Source organism: Pistacia vera, unplaced genomic scaffold, assembly GCF_008641045.1.
Source record: "Pistacia vera cultivar Batoury unplaced genomic scaffold, PisVer_v2 Contig65, whole genome shotgun sequence".
In the NCBI taxonomy this organism is placed as follows: Eukaryota; Viridiplantae; Streptophyta; class Magnoliopsida; order Sapindales; family Anacardiaceae; genus Pistacia; species Pistacia vera.
In genome coordinates this window covers 134,081-147,288 of record NW_022196501.1, presented here as the reverse complement: position 1 = coordinate 147,288, position 13,208 = coordinate 134,081, and the positions used below count along the sequence as shown (strand labels likewise).

The 13,208-nt window shown below is 35.4% G+C and overlaps 2 protein-coding genes across 3 annotated transcripts; one reads left to right on the top strand and one right to left on the bottom strand.

Annotated features, from left to right (window-relative positions):
- Positions 1 to 163: 163 nt before the first annotated feature.
- Positions 164 to 3,553, bottom strand: LOC116111732 (probable LRR receptor-like serine/threonine-protein kinase At3g47570). Its single transcript, XM_031397881.1, has 2 exons — positions 853 to 3,553; positions 164 to 685 (listed from the first exon to the last, which is right to left on the bottom strand). Exons 1-2 carry the CDS (start codon positions 3,551 to 3,553, stop codon positions 303 to 305), a joined length of 3,084 nt encoding a protein of 1,027 aa, XP_031253741.1. The 3' UTR covers positions 164 to 302.
- Positions 3,554 to 8,537: 4,984 nt separating this feature from the next.
- On the top strand, positions 8,538 to 12,390 carry LOC116111708 (exosome complex component RRP41 homolog). Of its 2 annotated transcripts, XM_031397852.1 has the most exons (12): positions 8,538 to 8,611; positions 8,696 to 8,742; positions 8,822 to 8,882; positions 8,965 to 9,003; positions 9,077 to 9,144; positions 9,569 to 9,647; positions 9,729 to 9,765; positions 10,443 to 10,559; positions 10,686 to 10,771; positions 11,538 to 11,627; positions 11,823 to 11,886; positions 12,315 to 12,390. In XM_031397852.1, exons 1-11 carry the CDS (start codon positions 8,558 to 8,560, stop codon positions 11,868 to 11,870), a joined length of 726 nt encoding a protein of 241 aa, XP_031253712.1. In that variant the 5' UTR covers positions 8,538 to 8,557; the 3' UTR covers positions 11,871 to 11,886; positions 12,315 to 12,390. The 2 variants fall into 2 exon arrangements, with proteins under 2 accessions (XP_031253712.1, XP_031253711.1); XM_031397851.1 differs by lacking the exons at positions 11,823 to 11,886; positions 12,315 to 12,390 and adding an exon at positions 11,684 to 11,798 and having other exon boundaries at positions 11,538 to 11,647.
- Positions 12,391 to 13,208: the final 818 nt, after the last annotated feature.

Here is a 13,208-nt window from a genome sequence, read left to right as displayed (position 1 = left end):
GTACAGTTAATTTCATTTAAAGTTTGCATCCATAATGGCCCCAATTGACTCGTAAATTTATATTTCCACAATATAAAATTCAAATTCAAAGTTTTATCATACACTACACTGGTTGATATAAATTTGAACACTTACCTTCTAAGGGCAAACAATGAGTGCACAGATTTATTTATTATATGAGTGAAAAAAAAAAAAATTACACCCATTTATAACATATTGCGAGTTGAACATTGTTTAACAAAACTTATTCTAAAGTTGTATAGCATATTTAATTATGAAACGCAAGAAAATTACTTATATAGTTACAGTAGCCTTTGACCCCGTCTTGGAGTTTGTAGAAGTTTGTTTTTGATAGAATGCAGTTGGGTTGTAACATCATCCATGTTCATCCTTTCACTCGGCAACCTTGAAGAGCAAGTGACTCCAATTCCAAATATCGCAATCAAGCACTCCCGAACACTGTGACTTCTCAAGCTTGTTTGTCCTTCTTCTGTTTCCTGAAGAAGAATTGGATCTACTATTTCAATGACTCGTTCAGGGATAGCTGCCTTGACAAAATCATGAAGATTCATGTCACCATTAAACATCTCATCGGTTGGCCTCTTCCCTGTAAACATCTCCAATAAGAGTATTCCATAACTGTACACATCACCCTGAGTTGAAACCTCACTTCCCATACCGTACTCTGCAATTGGAAATATCATATGTTTGTACAAAGAACTTCCCTATAAATAATATAGTTTGTATAACCACATTGTCTACGGAATTTTTTTGCAGGTGAAAATGAGAAAAGAAATACATGAGTCATATGAATTTCAAGGAATGATAAAATATATAGTTCAAAGTATTTACCTGGAGCAGCATAACCAACAGTTCCTCTTACACCAATGGAGCTTGTTTGATTACTTGAAAGACTATGGGTGCCCTCTAGAAGGAATCTTGCCAATCCAAAGTCACCTACATGTGCTGTCAACTCATCGTCAAGAAGAACATTGCTTGGCTTGAGATCACAATGAACCATTGGTGTTTGGCCATGGTTATGAAGATAATCCACTGCACAAGCAACATTGATAGCAATATCAATACTTTGTAGAAAGTTTAGATTCCTGGGCGCCTCTTGTAATACATCTGTAGTTACATTGGGATGCAACCACTTCTCCAAGCTCCCATTAACCATAAACTCATAGATCAAAGCCTTGAAATCATTTCCTTGGAAATCAACACTTGCACAAGCAGTTATTATTTTGACAAGATTTCGATGTCTGATACTTCTCAAGGCTTCACATTCTGCCAAGAAACTCCTAGAAGCTCCTCGATGTTGAAGGTTGAGAACCTTCACTGCCACTACCATTTCGTTATGGTCTAGGATCCCCTTATACACATAACCAAAACTCCCTGAACCGATCAAATTTTCTGAAGAGAAACCAGCAGTTGCTTTCAGCAGATTATCATAGGACACTTGTAGAAGTGAAGCCAACAATGGTGATGCAGAAGAGGAATTCCTTTTCGTTCTTCTCCACCAGCGAATAATTATCAAACATAACATCATAGTCAACAACAAAATTCCAACAACTATAGGAATTATCACTTTTTTTGAAACAAACCGAGTTTTCTTTGATCCTTTGACGGGACACTTGGATAAATGTAACTCAGTTATGCCACCACAAAGTTTATCGTTTCCCGAAAGTGAAATTGCACTTGCGTTGTTGAAGACTCCACCGATTGGTACCTCACCCTCGAAGTCGTTGTCAGATAAATTTAGGTTCATCAAAAAGGGAAAGTTCACTAAATATTTGGGTATTTGGCCAGACAAGTTATTGGATGAAAGATCAAGATAATCAATGCCTCTCAAAGAACTCAAAGATGATGGGATATTCCCTTCAAAGAAATTACCATCCATGGCTAGTTGTTGCAAGCTAACGCAACTGCCTAAACTACCAGGAATTTCACCAGACAATTTATTCTCAGATATATCTAGAACACCTAGATTTGTAAAGTTACCAACATTTGAGGGTAGGGAACCAGTCAATTGGTTTAGAGATAGATCAAGATAAATTGACAAGGATGAGAGACTAGTTACTTCAGGAGGTATGGTACCACTTAGATTGTTACGAGAGAGATCTAAATCTTCTAAATTAGTGCATCTCCCAAGACTTGATGGAATGGTCCCCTGTAAGTTGTTTCTGTCTAATCTAAGCCATCTTAACAATGTTAGATTGCCTAGAGAAGATGGTATATCCCCAGAGAACTTGTTCCCATGGACCTGCAAAGTCTGTAGCTTTTGAAGATTCCCAATACTGCTGGGAATATAGCCCGTGAATTGGTTCATCCATAGATCTAAAACCTCAAAGTTAACAAGATTGCCCACTCCTATTGGGATTTTTCCAAACATTTGATTGTTATCAACCGATAGTGATATGAGTTGGGTCGAAAAATTTCCTATAATGTCTGGCAAGATACATCCAAAGTTGTTATAACTAATATCCAATTCCTCTAAGGTCGTAGCATTTTGCAAAGAATTGAGAAACTTCAAGTCATCTTCTTCCCCATGTCCTAATTGATTAGAATAAATATTAATTCTTCGTAGTTTATGTAGGTTCTCGAATGTGGGCACCTTTCCACTAAATCTATTGTCTGAAATAGCAAGTGCCGTTAGATTTGAGGCATTTGATATTGAAGGAGGAATGGGTCCGGTAAATTGGTTGGTAGCAACACTTAATACTACAAGGCTAGGAAGAGTGAAGCCTAAGTCTAAGGGAAGACTCCCTTTAAGTTGGTTCACCTCAAAATCGATTTCCTCAAGCGAAGATATATTGTAGATTGAGGGAGGAATAGTACCTGATAGCTTATTTCCTCCAAATGCCATAACCTTGATCCTTTTCAACCGACCAAGTGTTGCTGGAATTCTTCCTTCAAATTGATTTATACTTGCTGAAAGTATCTCAAGAGATGACAAATTGCCAAAGGAAATAGGCACTTCTCCTGTTAGATTGTTGCTGAATACATAGAGTCCACGAAGCTTTGATAAAGATCCAAGCTCCCCTGGAAGTTTCCCTACCATCTTATTATTGCCAACACTAAACCATTCAAGGTTGGCACAACCTGATAAGTTGCTAGGAATTTCCCCTCTGAATGAATTATTTTGTAGGTTTAAATATTGTAACCTAAACAAATAGCCAATCTCGTGAGGGATTTCATTGCGGAAGCTGTTGTTATTGAGATTCAAAACTCTAAGAAAACTCAGATTTCCAATAGATGGCAATAGAGACCCCTCCAATTTTGAATGAGGAAGACGTAATTTGGTCACCCTTTGGTGACGCCGACTGCATGTAACACCCTCCCATTGGCAAAAAAGATTGGAATCATTCCATGAGCTCAAAACTTGAAGAGGATCATGAGCTACTTTAGCCTTGAATTCAAGCAGTGCAAGTTTATCAGTTTCATTGCTTTTGAGCACAGAACTGGCAGAAGCAACTGAACCATAAGATAGCAGGCTTGACCAAAATAAAAGCAGCAGATAAAAGCTAAACGAGCAGAAGACTGTTCGACTCATCGTTGAACTATATATGAAATTAAGAAAACCCAACTTGACAAGATAGCTTCACAGACTAGTGTAACAAATCCCACATTGAAAGCATATTGGGGAGGTCTTGGGCTTATAAATGGGAGGAGTCCCTCCACCTAATAGGTTAGCCTTTTGGGTGTGAAACTCCCAGCCCATGACAAGTGGTATCAGAGCAGACCCAATTTGTCTTTCGATGTCCCGTCAAGCGCCCACGCAGGGGCGTCCATGTGTGATTGTGGGTCCACACGAGAGTGAGGTGGATGGGTAGGCAGGGGACCCCACCTGTGACGAGGGCGTCACAGGATTGGGTGGGGGAGAATGTAACAAATCCCACATTGAAAGCATATTGGGGAGGTCTTGGGCTTATAAATGGGAGGAGTCCCTCCACCTAATAGGTTAGCCTTTTGGGTGTGAAACTCCCAACCCGTGACACTAGGAACTTATAGGCATTCTGGAAACACAACCTTCATGTATACGTTGATAGAAAATTAAGACGCAAGCTTGCCCACTACCCCTTAACATTGTAAAAGGGGTTGTGGGTCTTTAATTAGAACCACGTTTAGTCTAATAGTTCATCCTTCAATCACGTTACATGTGTAAAGGTCATTCTCCTACAATTTTAAATGAGTATGTGGAAAGTTGACTTGATGATTGGTTAATAAGGTGTTTTTTTCTTTGAACCTCTGCAGAACTTTCTTCTTCATCGTATTTTTTACTCCGGTCTCTAGCAAAAACATGTCAAGTCTGATAACCCCATTTTCTCAATCACAAACATTCAGCCTTTTCCAAATTATCACATTTATAGTGGAGTTTCTTTTTTCAATTGTTGATTATAGGTGGAGTTCACTATACTCTCCTTTCTCAGGAAATTGTATTGTGTATGTGTCTGTATGAAGTCAATCTTCAATTTATGCTAAATTAAACATCAACGTGAGAATTTTAGTAGGTTGTGGGTAGATCTTATTTTTGGTTCTGAGCATGCCCAATTAACATGTTCCTTTTTTATTTTTTTCTTTTTTTCTGTGGACATTTCCTGTGTAAAACTAACAAGAATAATGGTTGATTCTTCAACTGCAACCTAGGCCAAAATAGTCCAATCCCAGAAATCCGTATATATATATATATATTTTTTTTATAATTTTGAAATTCTTAATTTCTTAAATAAAAAATATCATAAAATATAATACGATTTTTTATTGTTCAGTGGATCTAATCATTGCAAATTTTACTTTAGGCAAAGACTTGACTCATTGTACATGACTTTATGAATATATCTTGTCGTGTCTGTGGAAAATTTTGGTTTATTGTTCCAAGTTCATTGAAAGTTGGCAACGAATTAAATGACCCCAATTGACTCAGTGAAATGAGTTTTCTCATTAGAGAGTTTCATTTTTATACAGTGTAAGCAGTTATTTCTTGATGATCATAAATGGATTTGTTTAGCTTCCCTTGATTATTTTGAATGACTTTGCATGAGTTGTATACTATATTCTTCTTCATCCAAAAACAGTAATTGTGGGTTGGCGTGAATGGCATTTCAGCAGATGGTTAAGTTAGATAGGCAGGAATATTAACCCAAATAGACAAATAATATGCTGGAATATTCACCAGTTTTATAGATCAATTTGCTAAATCATTAGGACCCTGAACATTGAATGGCACCTAAAAAATGAAGCTGTCCACTACCCACTTATTTCCTTTTCAAAAATTTTAGTGGGGAATCCACTTCCAAGGCTTCGATAATCGATAATTGATCTTCAGACTATTCCATGGTAGGTATAACGTCGTATCAGGTTAAGCAGAACAGTAAGTGAGAAAAAATAAATGGTTCTTGGTTGGTTTATATATGTGGAATTTACAAAAGAAGAAAACTCTGTCACTCTTAGATTTAATGATGTGTTATGCATATGGGTGTTTTCATTGCTAGTGTTATCATTTCACGGGTCCAGTAAAGCCAACACTTTGTTAAGAGATTCAGCTTCCTAAGTTCTCTAATCTGTACATGCTTATATTGAAATGATATCAACTCAAACTTTACAAATTATGAAACCCTTGAACTATGTGAAAATTAGTGGATGATTATTTAGTGAAAATTAGTGGCATGACTGGTGAGCATAGGTAAGAGGTTGTTGCTTTGAAATGGAGTAAAATAACTGAGTTTTAATTTAATCCTTTGTTAAAACCTTTAAGATAATCTTTTGAGATTATGTTTTGCATGTTCAGTTCGGTTTTTAGCTGAATACCTTGATGAAAAACTGAAATTTTGGTGAAACTTTATGCTAACTTGGTCATACTGTTTGCTTGGAAGATATTTGTTAAGATTTAATGTTTTTAATCTTCCTTTCTGGCACTATTTAGTTTGTTTCTCCCATACTATTTTTGAAGTTAACGATTATGATCTACGTTTTGTGGAGGGGGATTTTTCCCACTTTATGTTATGTGGAGCCTCACATGGGCTTAAATTCACAAAAAAATATATATATATTCATGCCTTCTCACCTAGGCCTACAACCGAACCGAGCTGCTCATGAACAATTCGAGTTCAGCTCGGTTGAAGTTTGTATTCGGCTCGGAATTTGTTGAATTGAACTCGAACTCAAATAGTTCGAGTAATGTTCGAACTGAGTATTGAACATGGTAGTGTACTCGACTTGAAAGTTTGCGAGCGGTTGAAAATTCACAAATAGTTAACAAGTTTTCGAGCTCTTAGGCTCGTGAATAGTTCGAGATCGGTGAGATATTGAACGAGCTTTCAAGCTCTAGAGCTTGCGAATAGTTTAAAATTCACGAGCTTTCGAGCTATGAAGCTCGTGAACATCAAAATACATGTTGATTATGTATATTAATCATATATTTATATATATTAATTGCTCCTTCAAGATTATTTCAAAAGCTTTGATATTTATTTTAAAAAATTTACCCTCGTTTTAAATAATACTGAAAAATACCATTGATTTGTCTGAAAATTTTGAATATTTCCATTAGTCCATTATATATTTATTCATTATAATATATAAATACAACAAATTATAATAATAGTACTTATTAGCTTTAGCCTTTAGCTGTGTTATGTATGTTAAGGAGAAAATAAATACATATATATGATGTACAATTGTACATATATATATATTGTGGTATTAAGACATGATTTTGATATACACATGGAGGAGGGGCATACAACCAAAATTTTACATGATGCAAGAAATTTGATCTGAGAGGGCTACTGTGAGCAATTTTCAACTTGTTTATAATGTTGCTGAGTACTTGATTAACATTGTTTAGTTTAGTTTGATAATGCAATTGCAATCAGGTTCTATAATTTGATTTAAAATTTGATCACGCATTCTAGAACTTTGAAGCTTATGGAAATTTGATTTTAAAACTGAATGTGAATAAACTGAAGTAATTATAGGGTGAGATTGAATAAGAGTTCAAGCAGTTATTAAAGCTCGAATTCGAACTTTGATGCGAGGCTTAGATAACAAACAAACTAAACTCGAACACCCATCAATTTACCCAACTTGAATACGAACATGGTTTTCCTAGGCTCGAACTTGAACCCGACGGTGGTTGACTAAGCTTGGCTAGTTTGCAAGCATTCTCACCACACTTCAACTATATATTTAATTATTTCAATCGCATCAATTATTTCTTTTTCTATATTATGTTTAGTACACTATAATATATTTATTTTTAACTACATTAATATACATAGATATTATATACTTAATATTGTTTTACTACTTTAATTTATATGTACATTTATATATACTACAATATTATAATCATAAATGAAAATTAGATTATGGGAGAAAGAATCTTCAATTCTTGAATAATTAATTTCAGATGCACCATAAATTGTCACTTTAATTAATTCTCGGTTCATGCTAATTATAATTAATATGTATGAATTGATTTTCAAAGGAAGATAAATCGTAATTGTAAGAGATATCTTTTATATGAAAAATTGTTTGGAGATTAAAATTGTTAATGTAAGTGTAAACTTGTCTCATAATCCCTGCAATTAGATGCTAATTTTAATCCAATTAAAAAAAATTAGTTCGCTAATTATATCGAGGCCATATTGTTTTCTTGATTTTAGTCTTGTATGGCTCTTTCATTTTTTTTTTGTTTTTGTTTTATTTCCATTTTGGATTGTTTATATTTATTAAGGTAAGCAAATAATTGAATGTGGAACTTAAACATGCCCTAACTCTGTCACACCCTGGAATGAAGTTTTTTATTCGAGCTCGATCAGCGATCGAAATTAATCCTAATCGAGCTTAGACCTAGCTCGAGTTCGACCTTGAGTATCCATTTCAGTACTCAAACTTGAGCTCGAACTCATAACTTCAGGCTCGACCAAGCTTGAGCTCGAGATTGAGTTTGATACTATAGCTACCAAGTCGAGCTCAAGTAGCCAGATACTTGACTTGGCTCGGTACGGCTCGAATCCATCTCTAGTCTGATAGGGACTATAATGACTTTTTTCAGATTTTGTTGGACCAAACGTTTTTTTCCAAACCTCAGGATTTAAAATCTCATTCAGCTCTTATTTCAAATGATACAATCGGCCCAAGTGAGTTCATCCTCTGCAAACTCAAGTAACTCAATTGACTCAACTGTGGCATCGGCGGGCGAGCGAAACTTGTTGAACTTAGGGTTTTTGCCCTTTCTGTTTACCGCTTTATCATAAACCTTTGAGCGATGTAAGTTACTTCTTTCTTCCTTTTGTTTTACTGGGTTTCACTTTTTTGTTTGATAGTTGTATTAGGTTCATATGAGTTAGGGCTTTGTTTATTTTGTTAAATATTGGGAGAACACAATTCGATTCCGATACAATTTTATGGACATTATAGTTATATATAAGCAGTGAAACAGGAAGTGGGTGTTTGGTAGTTATAGTTTTAGTTTAGAAAGAGGTTGTTTTGTGAAGTGGAAACTAACCCTCCATTATTCTATCCTGTTTCCACTTTCACATAGTTGATAGAGATGGAATATGTAAGCCCTGAAGGACTTCGATTAGATGGTCGCCGCCCTGTGGAAGTATAAATCTCTTTTCTCGTTATTTGGTTCCTTTTATACTCATTTTTCCAATATTAAATTTCATATTTGTTTTCACAATCCTAGATGAGGCAACTACGAGCTGAGATTGGTGTCGTTGCCAAAGCAGATGGGTAATTTACTACCTTTTCTTTTAATTATTTGTCTCCAGATTAATTTCAATTTCAATTTACTTTGCCTTTCGATTTCTAGTTCTGCTATGTTTGAGATGGGTAACACAAAAGTTATTGCCGCTGTCTATGGCCCTAGAGAGGTACCCTTCTCTCTCTCTCTCTCTCTCTGTGAATAGGGCAAAAGTGATCCTCATTCTGTAAGCAATTTACTTTTTTTTTTAGGTTCAAAATAGGAGCCAGCAAATTACTGACCAAGCACTGGTAACATTCTCAGTAAAACTTCTAATGTCTTAATTTAAATAACTCTGATAATCTGTATTTGTGTATTTCTCAGGTGCGCTGTGAGTACAGTATGGCTAATTTTAGTACTGGAGATCGTATGAGAAAACCGAAGGGTGACAGGTTAGAACATATTCTTTATAGTCTTTCATATGTTTTAAAATTTAATTTACAAGTCTTCACATCAGTATACAAATTGCTTACATGTATTGAATTGGGTGGAAAATTGACTGTACATGCACCGGAATATGGATAAAGTTTGGCTTGTAATTTTTTAATCTGAGGTTCACTGGGTTATGCATAAATAATGGTTGATTTTAAGGGTTTTTGGAAAAAATATTCTAAAAAGAGTGAACTGTTACTTAAGGAGGAATTGACATTTGTGTTTGTTTGGAACTTGTTGTTAGCAATAAGTTTTAGAGCTTTTAGATGTATCTGTGATTTGTTTTGAACAATTACTTCACTTTTTGTACAACTTAATTGATGAATAGTACTTTAGTAGTATATTATGTTGTTTAGTACATGACTGTTTTCATGGTACACCTAGGCGATCAACAGAGATATCTCTTGTTATTCGTCAGACAATGGAAGCATGCATATTGACCAATTTAATGCCTCGTTCTCAGGTATGTTACAGATCACCGGCAACCCTTTCTAGTTCCTAAACAGGATTGGTTTTTTCTAAATACTTTTTGTTGATTCTGCAGATAGATATTTTTGTACAAGTTCTACAAGCAGATGGAGGTAACTCATACCTCAGTATATGACTGTGCATTTATATAATTTCTCCCCACCCCCTCCGGACCTCCCCCAAAAAAGGGCTCCTTGAGCTGAGCCAATGGAATGGAAACCGGAAAAAAATAATTTTAGATTTCATTGTACTTGGTTTATTAGTGAACTAGGGTTTATTTCATTAGTTAAAGGGGTAGTGTGGTTGCTCCATGTAGACTTTCTTTGTGGTTACCCTTGCCTCGCAATTGGTGATGGACTTGCAGACTTCCATTTCTTTTACTTTTCTTTTTGCATTGAAAAAGAACATAAGCGGACATAAGAGCTGATCTATGTATATGAAAGAGGTCGAAGAGAGGAAGTACAATTGACATATTCTCTTCAAGTTCTAAACTGGAGTTAATCTTTCAGATGTCTTACCCTGTCTCACCATGCCCTCTTTCTTTGGGTCTCTCAAGTTCTTTGTCCCTTTTTCACCACCCGTAACTGGATTACCCCATACTTGATCAGTTTTGGGGTGGCATTGACTATGTGAACATCGATTGCTACCCTCTATTGATAGGCAGCATAAATCGCTTAGGACTAGCAGTTTCATTTAATTCTAAAAAGCTGCTAAAGCATTAGTGTTAGGGCTCATTTTCCATGAAAAAGAAGAAAGAATATGTTGTTGATTTGGGACTTGTTGTCTGCAGGAACTCGATCTGCATGTATTAATGCTGCAACATTAGCTCTTGCAGATGCTGGGATTCCAATGCATGATATTGTTACCTCTTGTAGTGCTGGATACCTCAATAGTATTCCTCTTCTTGGTATTGTCATTTTCCTGATCCCCTTTTCTTGAAGCAGTATGATTTGTTTTTCAATTAGTTATTATATGGTATGGTATTAAATTTTGTACACTTGATTACCATACTGAAGATTTGTGATGTGGGCAGATTTGAATTATGTTGAAGATAGTGCTGGAGGTCCTGATGTCACTGTAGGCATTCTACCTACATTGGACAAAGTTACTCTCCTTCAGGTTTTTGTCTAAGATTCTGCTTTTCTTGTTTATGACTGTGCTCATGAAAGTTACATGTCTTGCATTATAGCTTTAAATCTTAGATGTATGGAGTTGGGTTCATGTATTGTCTTCAATAAAAATTGCCTCTTTTGGTTTATATGAATTGTTTGGTTTCATTTATACAGCATGTGGTTGCAAAGAAGTGAATGTTGATCCTGGTTCACATGGTAATCAAATAAAAGAAAGAAGGTGCTTGCTTTATGCTACAGTGGTTTAAAACCGTACCAGTTATTAGCATTTGATCTTTTTCAGATGGCATGAAATTAAGTCTCTCTGCTAGAATTTTTTCTCTTTCTTTTCTCTGTAATTGCTGAATCTCTTTTAGCCAGGTTTAGGCCAAACCCTTCTCTCAGGCTGTCATGTTAGATCTTTAATGAATTTGGTATCCTTTGATGAATGGTTGATGTTGTGTTGCTAGCTGGTTGAAAAATAATTTCAAACTAAAACAGAGCATGCTTCTATTAATCACAATTAGTTGAACAAGATATATCGGTTCTGGTTCAGGTTCTTTTGAACACTTTTGTCATTCTAGTTTCTGGCACAGTTTTGTAATGTTTTTGAAGTGTGGAATGTAATCTTAACTGTTGATATTATATCCTTTGTTTTTTGTACCGTTATTACCTCATCATTGAGGTTTATGCATATGTTGATTATCAGAGTTTTCAAGTTATTTGGAAAAAAATTTACTCCTAGAGCTCTCATTTCTGACATTTTCCTGCCACAGATGGATGCTAAGTTACCAACTGATACATTTGAAGATGTCATGCAACTTGCTACTGAAGGCTGCAAGGCAGTAGCAAATTATATTCGAGAAGTAAAAACTTCTTTTTTCTGTTCATAATTTTCCTTGTCCTTATTTTGTGAATTTAGTTTGATTGTCATCTGGGACCTGTGTTATAATTATTGCTAATGGAATTCTTATGTTTATTTGCTTCATTAATTCCCTAAACAACATACTTGATTATTAGTTGCATGAATTGTTAGGATTATTGATTGAATTGCTTGGCAGGTACTACTAGAGAATACCAAGCAGCTAGAGTGTCGCCGAGGTTCATAATTGATAATTACAGTGGGTAAGTTAAAACCCCTTCTTCTTCTTCTTCTTCTTTTCTTTTTTTCTTTTTTATTTTTTATTATTTTTTTTTTTTTATTGGGTGGAATTTTTTGATAAGCCAGAAAGCTCAAATTTGGAATTAAAAAGATGACAAGCAACTCATTGATTGCTGAAGCTTGGTGTGAGATGGCTGACTCTCAATTCCAACATGTTTGGATAAAGGAATGTAGGAAGAAGCAAAAGAACACGTTTCATTCCTTTCTTTAGATGCACAGCTTCTTTGGTACTATTTATTTTCTCAATACCTGCGTTTTCTTTCCAAAACAGAATCTATTAGGGAACCCATTGTGGGTCAAGCTTTCATTTCTGTGAATGGGAATGTTGAAAATAGAGAATTAGGTGATATGATTATAAATGGCTAACAAGTTGAATGTTTCTACTAAGCAGGTAATTTATTCCTGGATTCTGTAGACTGGCGTAGTCATTCTTGAACTTGGAATCATACCATTTTTACAGGGTGATATAAAATCATTTATGGATTCAACATTCGTCCCTTGCATGCACAGTGGGATCATAGCATTTTCCGTGCATCCACCTTTCTTACTGGAAATTGTTTAGTTCATACTATTCTGTGGTTAAATTAACACCAGCAGCTCAGAAATTGTGCAAAACTGATTTTTAAGGGACTTAGAATAGCAATTTTTTTAATGTTATGACTATTCATTAGAAGATGTTAGTTCTTTTTCTCTCTTTTCTCTGCTTTTGTATGCATATTTTGGAAGAAAAATAGACGCCAAGAAGAGGATCATGAATATCTTTCTCCTTGAATTCAAGCAATGCAGGTCAATCGGTTTCATCGTGTTTGAGCAGAGAATTGGCAGAAGCAAAGAAACCATAAGCTTGCAGGCTTGAAAAAGCATAAAAGCAAGAGAAAAAAGCTAACCGAGCAGAAAGCTATTGGACTCATTATTCCATTGTGAAATTAAGAAACTCAACTTGACAAGATTTCTTCACAGGCTCAGAACTTTAAGAGGCACTTAGGAAATGCTACAAGTCATGTCATGTGCATAAAGAATTAAGGATGTGGGCTGCTACTAGGCAGACTTCTAGCTACTTTCGTTGTTCATTGTAAAAGGCTTTTGGATCTTTAATTAAGACCCCACTCTGGTCTGCTAAGCAGTCCAATTCTGTGTGTGTTGGAAACTCGGAATTCTCCAACCGGTTCACACTTACCGACCCAACGCCATAAGTTCATTTAAAAGGGCTTTGTAGATCTTTAATTAGGACCATACTTTAGTCCTCAGATTCCAAGGAAAGTGGTTCATAATCATCTCTTTTATA